The sequence below is a fragment of the Fragaria vesca genome, linkage group LG2 (genome assembly GCF_000184155.1).
Source record: "Fragaria vesca subsp. vesca linkage group LG2, FraVesHawaii_1.0, whole genome shotgun sequence".
NCBI lineage: Eukaryota > Viridiplantae > Streptophyta > Magnoliopsida > Rosales > Rosaceae > Fragaria > Fragaria vesca.
This window is the reverse complement of record NC_020492.1, coordinates 8,101,577-8,116,288: the sequence shown is the minus strand read 5'-3', so window position 1 is coordinate 8,116,288 and position 14,712 is coordinate 8,101,577. Positions and strand designations below refer to the sequence as shown.

Here is a 14,712-nt window from a genome sequence, read left to right as displayed (position 1 = left end):
GCCATTAAGGTGGACAGACACATATGGCTAGCTAGCATTTTCTATACATACTCTCTCATAAATACATATTTATATCCACCGAAAATCCCATTTTCGGTATCTCTCCAAGAGAAGTAAAAATCGTCAAAAATTAAGATGACGTCAAAATACTCCACGACATTAATTATTCAATCGTGAACTTTAGCATGCATTTATTTAAAATAAACGTCCACTCACAAATTAGGCCTAAGCCTGATGTCGATCTGGGGTCTCGTCTGCTCGAGCCTCCTCACGTCCTGTTCCAAATAAAATATTAATTTCCCAACCAATAATCCAATATTTAATCAAATAGGCAAAATTACCCGAGAGCCATAAATACGCTCATCATTGCCTAACTTCGATGTTTTTAAATCGGAACGATCCGAACTTAATTATCATACTCAACAGTCGTAAATACCACCTACTCAAAATACGACTTAAATCCTACGGCCGGATTCTACATTAATTACCCGCCAAAAATACCACACTTCGGAAATTCTCAAACCTATCCAAATCTCCTCCAAAAATTCCATAAATCACACTAATATACTCCTCTTAATATTCCACATTTAAAACCCTAAAAATTTCCTAACCGGCGGCGGCCGGCAGCCGTTTTCCGGCGACCTGCAAATGCTACCAAATTTTAACAGAATCTTCCTCTCAATCTCCTCTACAACTTTCATGACCAACACATCACCCAATTCCAAGCCTAACTAGGCTAATCGAACGAAAATAACTTAAAAGCCTAGAAATTTCAACTCCACATTTCTCCTTACCTAGCTCAAGAGGGAGGGAGCTGCTTGGAGGGGTTGTTGCACGGGAGGAGGGCTACAAAACCGTACCAAGCTTGCCCGGATTGGTGGCCGGAGGAGGAAATTCCGGCGAAGGGAAGCTCGGGGCAGCCTAGCCTTTCGGGCGGCACCGCTCACTCACGGCGGCGCTAGGGCTCCTCTCACCGGTCCAGGGAGGCTGCTGGGTTGGAGGTCGATCGATTGGAACCGGTGCGGCGGTCTGGGGCGGCCGGACGGCGGCGGACGGCGGTGGTGAAGTTTCCCGGGTGGAGGGAGAAGAAACTCGGGTGGGAAGAGAGGAAATCGGGAGAGAGGGAGAAGAGAAAAGAAGAAGAAATGGGTTGGGCTCGGCCCAGCCGACCCAACACTCCTTTTAACCCAAAATTCCAAAATTCAACACCCCGAAAAAAAATACCCGAATAAAAATTACCTTTTACTAGCTAAAATTTACTATTTTTACCGTCGTCGTATTTTCCCCATACGAATTATCATCCGCACATAATCGTCCCCGAAACCCCTCTAGGGACCAATTAAACTATTTACTCAATGATCGGGACGGTAAAAATTTTTATTATAATCACGTTAGTAAATAAGGTAAAAATATAAGGGTCGGGATGTGACAGTTGTCGCCGTTGCCGCAATCATTGGTAGTATTGTGGCCAGTTTTGGTTTTGGAAGCGAAGAGTGGTGGTGGATGAGTGGAGGAGGCAGACGGTGAGGGAGAGAATGGTGGATTGGCGGTGTCAGCTGCCAAAATGGCAGGGAATGTTATGGCGATGGTAAGTATAATGGTAGTCGCCGACGACATTTTAGAAACGAAATTAAAATTTTCGGTGCAAAGTTGAAATTTGGGAGGTGAATTTTTTCGATTGCTAATTTAGGAGGTGAATGAATTGGGGGTTAGATCTTGCATTTTATATTGATTAGAGGATAAGAGAAGGCGCAGATTGATGACGTGGTGAATATACTCCATCCGATATGGTTTAGTCTCACGACCACACAAACGGGTTACAAAGAACCTCTTGGCGTTTTCTGATTTGCACTCAGTATAGGTGCGGATCAATGTGCTGGATAAAAAGAGGGAGTTACACCTTTTTTTGGAGGAAGAGGAAGAGGAAGAGGAAGCGAGAAAAGAGCACACCATCCAATTGCATGGAATTCAAAATTTGAATTTCATTTTGGACCACGTGTATTGATATAAGTCTCTTAGACTAACCCATCAATGACCATTCATTCATCTTCCTCATTAACTCCATAACAAGACCATTCATGAACTAACGTTCAATCTCCCTCTTTAACTCCCTAGGATGGCTAAGAGGCACATCATGAACTACACCATGCACTTATCCCCAATGCATCAACTTCACCGTGTATTTATGCCCAATACATGCACTTAATTATGCATCAATTACCATGTATAAGTTAGCCATCATGAATGCACAAACCATAACCATCATGCATTCATACCATGCAAAATATCTCCACCATGGAGGGATAAGCTCCAAACCCACCATGAAGGGATAGGCTCCAAACCCACCATGGAGGGATACGCTCCAAACCCAATTAGACAGAATAAACTTTCACACTTTTCTCCTACATTATAACCATTCACCCATGTACATACAACTCTCCTTGCAGTTGACACCTGCAGCCTCTAAAGTGTAACTGGCTCGACCTTGAGAAAAAGTGTCATCACCTTTGGAGTGTGAGAAATCTCCAAGATTATTTGTGCTACACAAAAATTGAAGCAATCTTCACCCTTGATTGTGATTGTTCTGTCTTTCGACCTCGGACAATCTGGCTTCATGTGTGTCCCTACTCCTTGCCATTGTAGCACTTCTTGCCCTTTCCTATGCCTATGCCTCTGGGATTTAGACATGTTATGTCCACTAGATCCTCTGGCAGTTAATTTGTCTTGGTTTACATCATTTTCCATCAATAATTGAAGAAGGCCATGTTGATTAGGATGTCATCCATCCTTTATACCCTAGAGTGAAATTTATCTTCCATCGACCTTCACCATCAAGAATTGTGAAGCATTAGAACTTGCCATGACGAAGAACCTTCCAACCATCATTCCCTTGAGTCACATCATGATCCCTCGCAACTCCATTATTGAATAGGATTTTCTCTGAGTCCACCTTGCTCCCCCTAGCTTGCAAATCACTCCACCTATCGAGTACACCACCGATGAGGATTTCCTTGAGCTTCCGACCCGCTCTACCTGCCCCAAAAATTTTCTAGAGTTGACTCCACCTATTGCACCTTTGGGCTGCCACCTTGACCATTTGCTTGACTCCTCCTTGGCTGATAAAACCCTGCTGAACCATCGGCTCTGATACCACTTGTTATGAAATTAATCCTCCTACCATGCAAGTAATAGTAGTAGAGATGGAAAGAAGAAATAAACAACCAAACCAAGCACACATTAAGATTTAACGAGGTTCGGCCAATTTCCTTGCCTATGTCCTCGGAGAGCTTTCATCTTCACTATGAGATAATAACACAAGTACAAGATACACCACTCAAGTTTATACCCAACCCGAGCTCTTGCGTCCAAAAGGATACCCTATTGTATACCCTCTCTCATCCTAAAAGACCACTCTACCCAAGAGTTATACACACTCTTGAACACAACTCCCAAGAGCTACACACGCCCTTAAACACAACTCTCTAGAGCTATACATGCCCAAGAGCTATACACTCCCTAGAGCTATATATACACGCCCAAAAGCTTTATTATGTAATACTCTATATAACTTGACTGTTGGCATTTGAATTTAGTTATTATGATCCGTTTTCTTTCTTATTATCAACCGGATTGTATGGCTCCAAGGGAAACAGAAACAATCTGCAGTGTCAGTATTCTAACTTTACAGCAGCCACATACATACCATTCTGAACATATGTTGTTTCGACCCTTAATCTACGAAATCATGATAGTTAAGGATGCTATGTTCAGTGAAAACCCTTTTCTGTATATATATTCCATCTTGTTATCTTAAAAAGAGAACTTTTCTGCATGTTTACATGTTTCTCATTTGGCAAATTGGTTAGGATCATAGAACAGGGTCGAACTCATCGTTATTTGCTATATTGCACAAAAATAGTGTGTAGGTATGTTGGTCCAGAATCCTTATTTTGCTTCTTAATTTATGTTGTTGTCGCAATCATCAAATTGGATATGGCACGGAAATTTGATTTAGAAGTAATGCATACCTATCCTAAATCTCTAATTGTATCTATAAATAAGTGGTTCTGCTGGTATATTCGTTTTTTCTTTTAAACTTTGGTGAAGATATGACTTTGTTGATGATTTGAATTCAGAATCTGATTTCTTTCACTCCTGACTGAAGTGTTTCTTTGGAGGAACTGAAGTGTTGTGGAATTCAGTTTTGCGGTTAAAATAGTGGATTATTAGTTTGAAAATCTCAGCTCATATTGGCCTTACTTGTTTTTTTTTTTTTTTTTTTTTTTTTCTAGTTTCTTGATGCAATCCCAAGTACTTTAGAGTGCGTTTTGTTTCATGTATAAACTAGAGTTGGATCGCCACATAAGGGGAATAAATGATATTGTCTTGTGCATTTGTCTTCATAATGGTAATAGGAGCTGAGGTGCTCTCAATGGGAACTAGTAAACATGATTGTCATGAATAAGCACCAGAAGATAGATGTATATGGTGGTTAGACTTAATTAACATCGATCTTGAATATGATGATCTGAAAATTGGCTTTCCAGAAAGAATGATTTTTGCTTGAAATTCTTCTCATCAGAGTGTTGTGTAGGTGAATATGTATTTTAGTTTTAGGACCCTAGTTTAGTTTACGTTCAGCTACTGAAAAATGCGTTCATAGACATACTTTGCCAGATGTACGTACCCACTAGTACTCTGGTATATTGTTGATTTGTGAGTAGTTATAAGCCTTATGGATAGAAGTTTAAGCCAAAGCTTTTTCTGCATTTGAAACCTAATTGTTTCAACGAAAAGGGCTTCGTTTATGCTTTCCAATATGTTTTTCTTAACATGTAACTCTATCCATTTGATGCTATTCATTTCAATGTAATTGTTATAAGCAAAACAGTTGATACTGATTGCAAAGGGCACCAAAGAAAAGAGGGGGAAAAAGAAAAAGATGGGCTCATGTACAATTGTATTCGTTTAAATCCAAACAAATCTAGCTAAATCAATACAATAATGGCACGTTCACGTACTTCGAATGAAATCCATCAGGAATGAAAGCCGGAAGGAATGGGATACGAAATGGAGATTTTAATTCTATTGAGTTGTTTACTTACCACATGGAATTTGAACAGAATGTAATTAATTATTATTTCCATTACTAAAATACACATGAAAAAATAAGCTACACATTTCGATAACTCTTAACACAGTTTTTTCCTTATATGTTGATCTAGTTTTGTTTGTCGTTTTGATTGTCTCAGTTGATAAGTTATGTATAATCAACAAACCAAATGGACTATTTATATTCAGTGTATTGATTGTAATCATGTAGTTACATATTAATAATATATTACAGAGGCTACGTGTGCGTTTGTGTGTATTGCAATCTCGTCGTTGCATAAACCAGTGGCGGAAGCATTCTTGTGGCTATCAGGGCTATAGCCATACCAATAATCAGCTAAATCAACAGCTGATACATATATATTGCCTACTAGGAGTATTAGCCATACCCAAATTAGCCCACTAAATAACAAATAGCCCACAACCCAAATTAGCCCATTCTCAATTATTCCTCAAACCAAACCTCACAGAGTCTATCATTCATCATCACGCTCTCCTCCTCCTACTTTCTCTCCTTCTCCTCCTCTCCTCCGCCGTGGCCTCCACCGTAACCAACGCCGGCGATGCGCTGATCAGACAAGTCGTATCAGGCGCCGTCGAGGAGGACGAGCTCCTCCATGCGGAGCGTCACTTCTCGAACTTCAAAGCCACGTTCTCCGATCTCACTCCCAAGGAGTTTCGTCGGAATTTCCTCGGGCTTAAGAAGAAACGTCGACTCCGGCTACCGGCCAACGCTAACAAGGCTCTGATCCTTCTGACGAATGATCTTCCCACCGAGTTTGACTGGCGCGAGAAATATGCAGGTATGATCTCTTAAGGATTGGGATTAGTTTGTTGATTGAACTTTGTGGAGGATTGGGAATTTGGGATTATTTTGTTGAGGTTTTGCTGACTCTTGTCGTACTTTACAGTGTAGAATCCACTCGGGTTTGTTCCACGGCTACGCAGTACTCTATGTAGAGGATAATCTGGCTTTCTGGCGAAGATTGAAGTGATTTGGTAAGTGCTTTGTTTGTTTCAGCTTCGTTACAATTAACACTCTATTCTATATGTACACTGGTGATATTAGATTGTGTTAGATACTTAGATTACTTAGCTATTGTTTGTATTTTATAGAATTATAGTACTGATATACATATCTTGAAGTAAAGTAAAGGCGTGAGGATGAGCCTCCCACTAGGTTACAAACCTCAAACAAAATTTCTTGTGTCCATACAAAATTAGCCATACCCACTGTGAAATCATGGTTCCGCCACTAGTATAAACTCTCTTCTACCATGATTTATTAAAATCATTTGGACCTATTAGCATTTTAAGTGTATCTCAAACCGCAAGTTGCAAGGGTTGAACAACAAAATTAAGGCATCATATGTTTATACATTTTAGTAATATTATATTTAAGAGAAATTTTAAATACACACCCCTAATCTCTTAATACACACCCATTTCTTAATACACCCATCATCTAGTTTTTTATTTCGATATTAAACTTAATACACATCCTAAACTACATATAATACTCTTATATCTAAAACTAAGAAATAATATGTTATTTAGTATAATTATTATAAATTTACTATATATTTTGGTAACTCTTTTACATATTTTTTTATATTTTCTGCTAGAAATTTTTTCTTTTCATCGTCAAATTTATAATCAAAAGACTATTATTACACAAACTCAAATCTCTGATGTGATATCAATCATTTGGAATTCAAAAAAAATATCAACCATTTCAAATTTTTGAAATTCACAAGCTAGTAAAAATACAGTAGGTGTTTAATTGACAACTTTGAGGCCACAGATTCAAATCTCATTGACATATGTAGGGTATGTGAGTTATTAATTAATTTTTTTTTTTTTGAAGTACATCAGGTCACTAGCTATTAAACATATATACCTACTTTTTTCAATACAGCATGTCAAGACGAACATGTAGTACTTCAAAATGGTCTGCAAGATCATAACTAAAACTGATACAAAAAAGAAAAAAGAAAAAAGAGACAAAACTCAAATGAACCGATGTTAATTGAACAATACATGTGATTATTAGGTAACAGTCGAAATTCGGGTCATGAATTCTAAAAGTAGTTTTTTTTTTTTGGGTATGAAACTGTGAATTGTGGAGAAGAGTCAAGTTTAAGGAAGAAGTAGTTGTTTCGATGGTTTTAGGGTAAGAGATTAGATTTATAATTGTGATTTCCTTTTCTTTTTTAATAATAGATGTTTGTTTTGGTCATTAAACATGCCTAAAATATTTGATGTGAAACATAAATTAATACGAGTGTGTATTAAGAGATTAGGGGTGTCTATTTAAAATTACTCTATATTTAAATCAAGTAAGCAATTTTATAAATACAAAAAAAATTTAAATAATTTCTACAAATAATATACTATTAACATATAAAAAGAAGCCTCGACTGCCTCATTTTTCAATTTCATTAATCTGTTAATTCCTTTCATCACTGGCTTTTCCTCACTCATTCACTCTTGACTCGACACCTGAGAAGAATAAGAAAATGGAGCTGCTCCTCCTCCGTCTCTGCTTACTCTCCCTTCTCCTCCTCTCATCAAAACCCATCTCCGCAGAAGAACAACAAGACTCAGTAATCTCAATGTTCCAAAAATACCTCCAAATCAACACCGCCCACCCAAAACCCCTGTACCAAGAAGCAGCCGATTTCATCCTCACCGAGGCCAACTCCCTCTCCCTTCAATCCCAGACCCTCGAGTTCGTCCCCGGCAAGCCCCTCGTCCTCCTCAAATGGCCCGGCTCCGACCCTTCTCTCCCTTCCATCCTCCTCAACTCCCACACCGACGTCGTCCCCGCCGAGCACGACAAGTGGGCCCACCACCCCTTCGCCGCCCACGTCGACCCGAATGGTAAAATCTACGCCAGAGGCTCCCAGGACATGAAGTGCGTCGGGCTTCAGTACCTGGAGGCCATTCGTCGTCTGAAGACTTCTGGGTTTGTGCCCACTCGGAGCGTTTACTTGTCTTTTGTTCCGGATGAGGAGATTGGCGGCCATGACGGCGCTGAGAAGTTTGCTGAGTCTGAGATTTTCAAATCCTTGAACGTTGGGATAGTACTTGATGAAGGTTGATTTCTATTTCTATATTTATATTGGTATTAATGGGGAGTGTGGATTTTACTCCGTTTTTGGTGATGAATGTGTTTATTTGATGAACAGGGTTGGCGTCACCGAGTGAGAACTACAGGGCGTTTTATGCGGAGAGGTGCCCGTGGTGGCTGATCATCAAGGCTACCGGGGCACCGGGGCATGGGGCGAAGCTGTATGACAATACTGCCATGGAGAATATATTGAAGAGCATTGAGAGTGTGAGGAGGTTCCGGGCAGCGCAGTTTGATTTGGTGAAGGCGGGATTGAAGGCTGAAGGGGAGGTTGTCTCGGTTAATATGGCATTTTTGAAGGCTGGCACACCGAGTCCGACTGTAAGTTTGTTCTTGATTGCGGTGGGCCATTGTAGTTGTTAGAGCATCTTTAGCAATGCTAGCCATTTTTAAGTTAAATTTTAGTCAAATTAGCTAAAATGTCATTTTGGCTAGCCACTTTAGAAATGTGGTTGCATCAATGCTCTCTATTTTAGCTAGCATTACATCAACATTATTCTTCAAATAGAAATTAAATAGTTTAAATATATTTATATATCACATAAAATATCTTATAAAGAATGCATTAAATTATAGCTAGCCTCATCTGAGTCAGCGAGATAGCTAAAAGTTATAATAGCTTAAGTTTGGCTAGTCTGCTGGAGCTCCTAAAACATCCAAAAAAGCTAAACACGCTTTCTAAAATAGCTAAAAGCTAAAATAGAGAGTCTGCTAAAGTTGCTCTTAGTGTTATAGATTATCAAATCATGGTAAAATCTATATTTGATTGCTAACTCTATGTTTAAGAGTTATGAGGGACCTAAGGAAATATTGTTGTAGCACTGTAGATTCACCTGGCACTGGACCTGCATCGGACCAGGCAATTTATGACAGTAAATGGAACTGAACATACTGTTTGCTGCATATTCAACAGAATGACTTGTAGTTGTAGGTGCTATTGAGAATGGGAATGTAGGAACATAATTTCAATAGATTGTTGGTTTATAGAGAGCTACGACACACATGTTAGCGAGAGGTGTAAGACTGTGTTGCAATAAACTGTATCATGATATATTTCTAGGGGACATTTAAGCCTGACTGGCAAAATTCAGCACTGAAATTTCCCAAATTAGTATCTAAATTATAACTGGGGATCATATTTGAACATTTTTATTTCCACTGTCTACCAGTCTTAATATTTTCTTTATGATGATAAATGCTCCCCCTTTGTTCTGTGCCAGGGTTTTGTCATGAATTTGCAGCCATCTGAAGCAGAGGCAGGGTTTGATATTAGGGTCCCCCCAACTGCTGATCAGGAGTCTCTGGAAAAACGAATTGCTGAAGAATGGGCGCCCACTTCACGCAACATGACTTTTAGGGTAATTAGTTCTTTGATCTTATAAACTAGATATCAGTGGACCTATACACGAGTATTTGTGTAACAAGATGAAGAATGCCAGAAATTAGTACAAGTGCTATTCAATATAAAAGTAGAAAATATTGACTGAGAAATCTGAATGGTGTAGAAAGACAGTGGTTACAGTGCACTAAATTCTAGAGCCTACTAAAGGTAGCTGTTATTAGGAGAATATACATAACATTCACATTGATCACATAATCGCTGATGAAATATGGATAAAGATTTCCTACTTAAATCTCTCATATGTGATGCAACTATATAAGTCTGTTATTATAACTCGCATAATATTTTATATATTTGAACTGTATGCTCTTATGTCCTGTTAAATTTGCCACAACCACTTCAAATGTATTTTGAATTGTATGCTTTAGAAGTGTGGCTCAACCTATTACATTCAGTGGCAAGTGAACTACCATATGTATAATAGTGCTATTATGTCATGCAAGTTTTCCATTTTCAGGTGTAAATGAATTATGATAATATATGATTCTCAAAAAAAAAAAAGAATTATGAAAATATATGAATTGCTTAAGACCATGCCAGTTTCTCTAATTATCTTCATAGCTTGGGCAGTTCAAGCAGAAGGTTTCGGTGCTTGATAAGTCTGGGAGGCCAGTCCTTACAGCAACTGACAGTTCAAATCCCTGGTGGGCCCTGCTAGAAGAAGCAGTCAAAAAAGCTAACGGAAAACTTGGAAAGCCTGAGATTTTTCCTGCATCAACAGATGCTCGCTATTTCCGGTTACAAGGCCTGCCAGCAATTGGATTCTCCCCTATGGCTAACACTCCTATTCTGCTCCATGACCATAACGAGGTGAATATCCAAGTTGTTTTTCTTAATATGTTTTTTTTGTATATACGTTCTTTGGTTGTTTTTGGTCATGAAAAGAAAATATTTGTTATTGAAGATTGTTCATTATCCAGATTAGCCTCTTGTAATCTGACCATCATATTTTCACCTTGTTGCAGTTTCTAAACAAAGACGAATACTTGAAAGGAATCAAAATTTATGAATTCATTATCAAATCTTATTCATCTTATGCTGAGCATGTGACAACGGGCATGAGAGATGAGTTATAGAGGAGAAACATGATTGAGTCCTCTTTGGAATAATGTTTTCACGTTGTAACATAATTGGAGAGCAGAGATGTTATGTAATGTTGTAACAATAAGGGGAAGATGGGGTTTTCCCTTTAACTATGCACTTAATCTATGTATTGCAAGGTGGTTGATGTTTTGGTAAATAGACATGGTTTAGTGATATATGTTGATCAGTTGATCACCTCATCAAATTTTTCAGTTGCTCCTATGCTTTGTTCCATAATGCATCATTTGATATTAGCAATTTATTCATGAGAAGAACAAATAACATATATTTTCATCTTTTTGCACTTGATCACAAGAATTCTATTGAACAAGTTTTATGTTTGGTGGATTATATTTGAGGGAACAATAACAAAAGCAGTTATGTTCTCCCACCGTGTTTTATATTCACTAATGAACAACCTTTTGCAGCTGATTCCACAGACATCTCAATGGAGTCAACGCCATCTTTCAACCACTGTAGAAAGAGAAGGCAGTATATGTTTGGAGAACATTTGATGCTCATCCAAGATTTGCAGTGCATAGTTTTTGGAATGCCAATAACCTGGTATATATCTGCTTGTAAGCCTCCATAGTTGGCATTGCATCTATCAGCTCCAATTTCATCAAACAAGTTTGAATAATGATATATGGGGTCATTACTATAGGGTCAGGACTACCAATAATCTCCACATGAACATTCTCCATCTTGAAAATGGTGATACCGAATGGGATCTCTTATCACAATAGTTCTCTGCTTCAACTTTGCTACAAGTTTTGCAAATTCATGACAATCTCCACATATCCTGAGGTTTTTCCTGACCCTAACAATCGTTCCCTTGGGCAAGTTCATTATACCAAATACAATCGCCAGTCTCTCACTGTGAGATTGAAGTGAAGCCTCCCTTTGTTCCCCCTCAAGATCTTGCAAAACAAAATTTGTATCTGGAACATAACCTATTCCCATGAGTCTATCAATCAACATGCTCAGTTGCTTATTGATCTCATCTATTTGTGGGTGCGAGTCATCTCCCATAATAAAAGCATGGATCTGTTTGTTCACCTCAATCCAACTGCATCCCGGTTCTTTAGTAATTCCTCTGGCTCTCATACTCTTCCTAACTTCTGCAACATCATCCCATCTCTGAGATATTGCATATAGATTTGATAATAAGATGTAGGTTCCAGCATCATCAGGGTCCATTTTCAAAATTTGTTTGGCAGCATGTGTAGCTAGATCAACATTTTGATGAACCCTGCATGCGCCAAGCAAAGTCCTCCATGTCACTGCATCTGGTTCACATTCCATTTCTTGAATCAACCTTGCTGCCTCATCAAGCTTTCCAGCCCTTCCAAGAAGATCAATAACACAACCATAGTGCTCTCTTCCAGGATCAATCCTGAATAGCTGCCTCATATTCTGGAAGTAGTACCACCCCTCGTCTAAAAGCCCTGCATGACTACAAGCAAACATAACCCCAAGAACTGTGATGTAGTTTGGTTTTGTCCCTGAAACCTTCATTTCCTCGAACAACTTCAGTGCCTCTTGGCTGAAACCATTTTGTGCCAACCCTGCAATCATGGTGCTCCAAGATATTACATCCTTCTCCACCATCCTCGTAAAAACACTGTTTGCATCTTCCAAACTACCACACTTGCAATACATATCCAGAAGTGCGTTGTTTAGAATCAAATCCGGACCATACTTCATTGCATGAACATGTACTTGTCTGCCCAGTTCCAAAAGTGCCAACGCCGTGCACGCTCTTAAAACACTCGTCAACGTCGCCTCTTCAGCTCCAAAACCTGCTCTCTTCATCCTCTTGAAAAGATCCAGCGCTTCATGACCGTCACTGTTCTGTGCAAACGCCCCAACTATAGAGCTCCAAACAACCGAATCCCCAGTCACCATCTCATCGAAAACACCCATCGCGTTCCTCAAGTCACCCAATTTCGAGTACACATCAATCAACGCACTCCGAACAAACACATCAGACTCCAACCCAGCTTTAACAATACTACAATGCAGCTGCTTGAGATCCCACAACCCCTCGCAGGCCCTCAAAACCGAAGAGTATGTAAAGCTATTCGGCCACACACCCTCTCTAACCATCAAAACCAAAGCCTCCAAGGCCTTACTGTTCATCTTGGCACGACAGTAAGCCGAAATCATAGTCGTCCAGGAAATCACATTCCTCTGACGCATTTCATCGAACAGGTGCTGTGCTTCTTCCAGTAAAGAGAATTTAACATACATGTTGATGAGAATGTTGATTAAGAAGGTTTGTGGGTGGCGCCCATTTGAGAAGACGTGCTTGTGGACGAGCCTGCCTTGTTGAACGGCGCGACGAGCCAGGCAGCATTTGATGAGGTCAGAGTAGACGACGGAGTCGGCCCAGATTCCGCGTCTTTGCATAGCTTCCATGGCGGTCATGGCTCTGGGGAGGTCTCGCTGGTAGCAGTATTGGGTGAAGTGTTCGATCAGAGTCGGTGATTCTGCGACGGTGGCCACGTGAGAGGAAGGACGTGAGAGTGGAAGTGGAGGCCATGGTTTGTGTTTGAACTTGGAGACGGCTCTCATTTGGGGAACAGAGAGCGGGTCCTGATCTTGGAGATGGTTTTAGTACAAACACTCCGTTTAAGGGGAACGCAAAAAGTCATGAATATGAGACAACATTATGTAGAAGATGAGGAAATGATTTCTAGATTCATGTCCCTTTTTGGTTAACAAGTTAAGGTTTATTTCATGAATTGAATCTTAACAGTAAGGTGTGACTTAAACTTATTTTGATTTTATTATGTCTTAGCACGCACGAATACTTCTACCTAAAGTCATACGAATTCGTTTTTTGTGTTTATAAACTCGAATATTTTCATACCGTAATTATTCCCTCACATTTCAAGCATTTCAAGCAAGTAAACATACATTTATATTGAATAATAGAAAGATTACGAATTGATATGTAAAATGGTCCTAATGACGACTACAAACTTAATCAGTTGATAAAGCTAAATTGACAAACTTAGCCAGTAATAACTGAGAGGGGTAAGATAATAGATAATATTACTGGATTTACAAGATCTTGATCATCAAGTGCTATTCTATGCTAATTTGTTTTTTGTTTTTTCTTCTTTTATGAGTTTAGTCCCATGCTGTCTTGCAAGGAAGGAACTGATCCTTCAATTCTTTCTTCAAAACTTCCCAGGACCAGCATAAGCATCATCTCTTCAACACTTGATTTTTAAGTCAATATTAAAATCCAAGCATAGCTTGCACACACAATCCTGCTTAGCAATATCACAACAATCCTGCTCAGCAGTATCACTATATGTTGTTATTGATGATGATTCAAAGCTTCTCATCGACTTATTGTTGATCGCATTTTAAGTTTCTTGAATATTATTTAAAAAATAACGTATAGTAATATTTAGACGTTATATTCGATCTTTTTCTCAAAATACCCAAGAACCAGTTATCCATCACTTTTCAAAAACCCAATTTATAATTTCGATCAACCCCAATTCCTAAATCTTGTTTATCATGAACCACGAAGAACTTTAATTGTCTCTAATATCTCTATACTCATCAACATTACAACATTCATTTTATTTTATTAGAAGTTATACTGTTGTACAGGTTATGGAAATATATATATATATATAGAGGCCGGATATGAAGCGCACGTGCGTAAGTGTGCACGGAGCTCCGTTCGCCACCGTCCGACACCGACGACGGCGTGCCTCCACCCCAACGGACTCCAGCAGCGTCCCCGATCACTTTCCTTCCCCGGCGAGTCCGCCGAATTCCAGTTTTCCGGCGAGATCACCCAAAACTTCAAATAAAGTCAATCTCGCCGGAAACTAGAATTCGGTGGCCTCGCCGGGGAGGAAAAGTGATCGGGGACACTACTGGAGTCCGTTGGAGTGGAGGCGCACCGTCGTTGGCGCCGGAGGGTGGCGAACGGNGCTTCGTGCGCACTGCGGAC

General features: G+C 39.4%; 2 protein-coding genes across 2 annotated transcripts; one reads left to right on the top strand and one right to left on the bottom strand.

The window, feature by feature from the left end:
- The first annotated feature begins 7,583 nt into the window (after positions 1-7,583).
- On the top strand, positions 7,584-11,042 carry LOC101306972 (aminoacylase-1-like). The gene is made up of 5 exons (XM_004290036.1): positions 7,584-8,211; positions 8,304-8,566; positions 9,466-9,603; positions 10,209-10,457; positions 10,613-11,042. The coding sequence occupies exons 1-5, from the start codon at positions 7,632-7,634 to the stop codon at positions 10,721-10,723; spliced, it is 1,341 nt and encodes a 446-aa protein (XP_004290084.1). The 5' UTR covers positions 7,584-7,631; the 3' UTR covers positions 10,724-11,042.
- A 360-nt stretch (positions 11,043-11,402) lies between these two features.
- LOC101306685 (pentatricopeptide repeat-containing protein At2g03880, mitochondrial-like) lies at positions 11,403-13,193 on the bottom strand. Its single transcript, XM_004290035.1, has one exon. It carries the CDS (start codon positions 13,158-13,160, stop codon positions 11,403-11,405), a length of 1,758 nt encoding a protein of 585 aa, XP_004290083.1. The 5' UTR covers positions 13,161-13,193.
- Between the last annotated feature and the right edge of the window lie 1,519 nt (positions 13,194-14,712).